We start from the raw sequence: 3709 nt of genomic DNA, 5'->3' as shown, positions 1-3709 counted from the left end.
ATCGTTGGTGATCGCGACACGAATCGCATTGTGTCTTTCACGCGTACTGCGCGCCTGCGCATCGATTCTCTCTCGTTTATACACGATCGGTTCGTCAGTTAGTCGTTCTATTTATACACGGACGATTCGACGGTTCGCGCACAGTCGTCAATATGTTGCTGGCAATGCTGGACAGGCGCGATATTCTCGAATGGTCTCCCGAACAGTTACGTTTCGTGTCGAAACACGTTCTGTTGGTCTACTTCGGCGACTACGTGGACCGGTTGTTGAATAAACTGGACGTTACGTTGAAAACCGATCCCGAGGTGCAAGGGTATCGCACGTGTCGCGAGCATTACAACCAATCCTGGCAGGACACGCACGTCGACGGTCCACCACCGCTCGTTAAGGATTGTGCTCGATGTCAGAACGTGCGAAACGAATAGGCGCCGGTCTATTGAACAGAGCGATAAATGCGCTTCCGTTCGAACTGCATGTGCCCGGTTATCAATTTTGTGGGCCTGGAACTCGTCTCGACGAACGATTGCAGCGCGGTGAGCGAGGGGTGAATCCGTTGGACGCGGCGTGCCGCGAGCACGACATTGCGTAGTCGCGAAGCAGCAACCTTGTCGATCGTCACGCCGCCGATCGAGTCATCGCTGAGAAAGCGCGCGGTCGTATCACAGCGAGAAACGCGACCCTTGGCGAGAGAGCCGCGGCGACCGCTGTATGGGGTGCTATGAAGGTAAAAACGAAATTGGGAATGGGTATGAAGAAGAGAGGAAGGAAGAGGGGAAAGAGAGTATTGCCAGCGGCGAAACGCGGAGGCTTGTTGCCCATTCTGCCGATACTAGGGGTCCTCGGGTCCTTGATTGGTGGAGCCGCCGGTGTAGCGAAGGTCGTAAACGACAACAAAGCCGCGCGACGCCAGTTAGAGGAGCTGCAACGTCACAATCGAACGATGGAGGGTCGCGGACTGTACCTAGCACCGTACAAAAAATACGGAGGTGGTAGTGGTGGGAAACGTAAAACGAAACAAAAAAAACGTGAACGGAGACGCTAGAGGCGCTCGATTTACCGATGTATGACGTCACGACGAGCGGACAATTGAGTCGAGCGGCGCGTAAACTACGCATACCTCACTTTCGAGGGGTGTTTATGCGCGACGATTTACCCGTGAAAGCGCGACGTGAAGAGTGCGGCATCGTGAATCTCGATAACACGGTGGGTCCGGGTACGCATTGGGTTGCATATGCAAAACAGGCGAACGATGCTGTGTACTTTGACAGTTTTGGAAATCTTCGACCTCCGCGAGAACTAGCGCGCTATCTAGAGGACGTAAACATATCGTACAATCATCGGGCGTATCAAACGTTCAGTCAAACTTTCTGCGGTCAGTTGTGCCTGCGGTTTCTGTACGAATTCGATTGGACAACAAAAAAACAACAAAACCGTAACTCCAATCAAGATAAACCTCAGTCGACTCTCGATCGTCATGTCGCTGACGGGAACGAGCGGCGTTCTCGTCGCGAGCTATTTTCCCGCTCTCGATCTCAGTGACGGTGAATACGAGTTGGGCCTTGCCAATTTCGAGACCTACAACACGATACCGAACGTCAATTCGACGAACGATACATTCTATTTTGGTGAGAACAACGAACCGATCGTCATTCCCGAAGGATCGTACGAATTGCGCGCAATCGAACGGTATCTCAAGGCCGCGATTATCGACAGACGACAACGGCGGGACAAGTCCACAGATGACGATGAAGATCTCAACGAGTATCGCGTGTACGACAACAACGATTACGACGTCGACGACGACGAGGGGAAGGATAACCAATATACTATCGTTCTTCGCGCCAATGAAAATACCATGAGTACTGAGATAAAATGCGCGTATCGAGTAAATTTTACAAAACCGAACAATATTGGCTCCTTATTGGGTTTCTCGACAACGCGCGTATTGGAACCGAACAGATGGTACGTGTCGGACCAACCGATAAATATCATGAGCGTCAACGTCGTACGCGTGGAATGCAACATTACCGCGGGGGCTTACAGCAACGACAAACCGGTACACGCGATACACGAATTCGTGCCGAATGTTCCGCCGGGATATAAACTGTCGGAAACGCCAACGCAGATCATTTATCTACCGGTCATCGTGAGGAGCGTGACCGATATAACATTGCGAGTGGTGGATCAAAACGGACATCCGATTGATTTTCGCGGGGAGGAGATAACGATACGATTGCACGTGAGAAAACGCATAGCGTGAGATATGCTCGTTGTTGGTGATTCGCGCGTGAAAAACGAGTCTGTTCCGTACGTTGACAAGAGAGGAGGAGGAGGAGGAGGAGGAAGAGGTGGAGAGAACAAAAATCAATTGAGCGCCGCGAACGTCGCGTTCCTGCGATCGCGACGAATCAGACTTCAAAACGTGCGAGCAACTGCGTGGCCTTCATGTTCGAGAAGATACGTTACGAACTCAATGGCGTAGAGATCGATCGAAATCGCAACGTTAGAATAACCAGTACGATTAAGAATTACGTTTCGTTGACGTCGCGCGAGCTCGATATATTGCAGAACGCCGGGTGGGGTGAGCCAAACGTTTCCGACAGCGGTTCCTTCAGCCTGTGCGTCCCCTTGAAAATATTATTGGGCTTTTGCGAGGACTACAAACGCGTAGTGGTGAACGCGCGACACGAACTTATCTTGATACGCGCGCGCACCGATACCAATTGCATCGTGGCGCAAGAGAGTGCTAAAAGTCCGAAAATCGTTCTTTCGAGGGTGCAATGGCGAATGCCGCACATTGTTTTGAACGACGTGAACAAATTGTCGCTTCTGCGAACGCTTGAGAGCGGACGGTTTTTAAGCGTCGGATTTCGCTCGTGGGATCTGTACAAATTTCCATTGCTGCAGAGCACGACCAAGCACTCGTGGGCCGTAAAAACTGCGGCGCAACTAGAGAAACCGCGATACGTTATCTTTGCTCTACAGACAGGACGACGAAACGTGTTGACACGCGATTCCTCGACCTTCGATCATTGCAAGCTCACCAAACTGTATTTGAATTCGGACTTTTATCCTTATGACGACATGAATCTTGATATCGAGAACAATAAATTTGCTATACTATACGACATGTATGCAAAATTTCAAAAATCGTACTATGGTCGAAAACTCGACGATGCGTATCTAAACGTAAAATCATTTCTAACATCCGGCCCATTTGTGGTGATCGATTGCTCTCGTCAGAACGAGGCGGTGAAAAGCGCCACCGTAGACGTTCGCGTAGAGTTCGAGTGTAAGGAAAACTTTCCGGCCGACACCACAGCGTATTGCCTCATTATTCATGATCGAATCATCGAGTACAGTCCCCTGACGAATGTGGTGCGAAAACTTGTATAACTAGTTTTTTTCATAGCCGAGTCATCTAGTACAGTCCTTCGACAACCACACACATACGGTATAAAACGACGCCGTCTCACACGTCGTTCAGATCCCACCCGAACACGCACTGTCAAACGTGCCAGTCTTCGTCGACCTCCGAGGCTTCGTAGTCGATGAATACAACAAACACTTCATCGTACACGAGAGAGAGATAGCCGTGCTGCTTGACCGTACACCTAAAGAAACTGCGTTCACGCACGATGTCAACCGTGCCTGTCTTCGTCGACCTGCAGGGCTTCATCGTCGATGAAAAATTCATCGTAAAGGAAGT

General features: G+C 50.4%; 1 protein-coding gene across 1 annotated transcript; it reads left to right on the top strand.

Moving 5' to 3' along the window:
* Nucleotides 1–2445: 2445 nt before the first annotated feature.
* On the top strand, nt 2446–3396 carry LOC105571202. Its single transcript, XM_012028673.1, has one exon. The coding sequence runs from the start codon at nt 2446–2448 to the stop codon at nt 3394–3396; it is 951 nt and encodes a 316-aa protein (XP_011884063.1).
* Nucleotides 3397–3709: the final 313 nt, after the last annotated feature.

The sequence above is a fragment of the Vollenhovia emeryi genome, unplaced genomic scaffold, assembly GCF_000949405.1.
Source record: "Vollenhovia emeryi isolate VEMERY1.0 unplaced genomic scaffold, V.emery_V1.0 DF941037.1, whole genome shotgun sequence".
Taxonomy (NCBI): Eukaryota; Metazoa; Arthropoda; class Insecta; order Hymenoptera; family Formicidae; genus Vollenhovia; species Vollenhovia emeryi.
The sequence above is the reverse complement of the archived record's forward strand: the minus strand, read 5'-3'. Positions and strand labels throughout refer to the sequence as shown.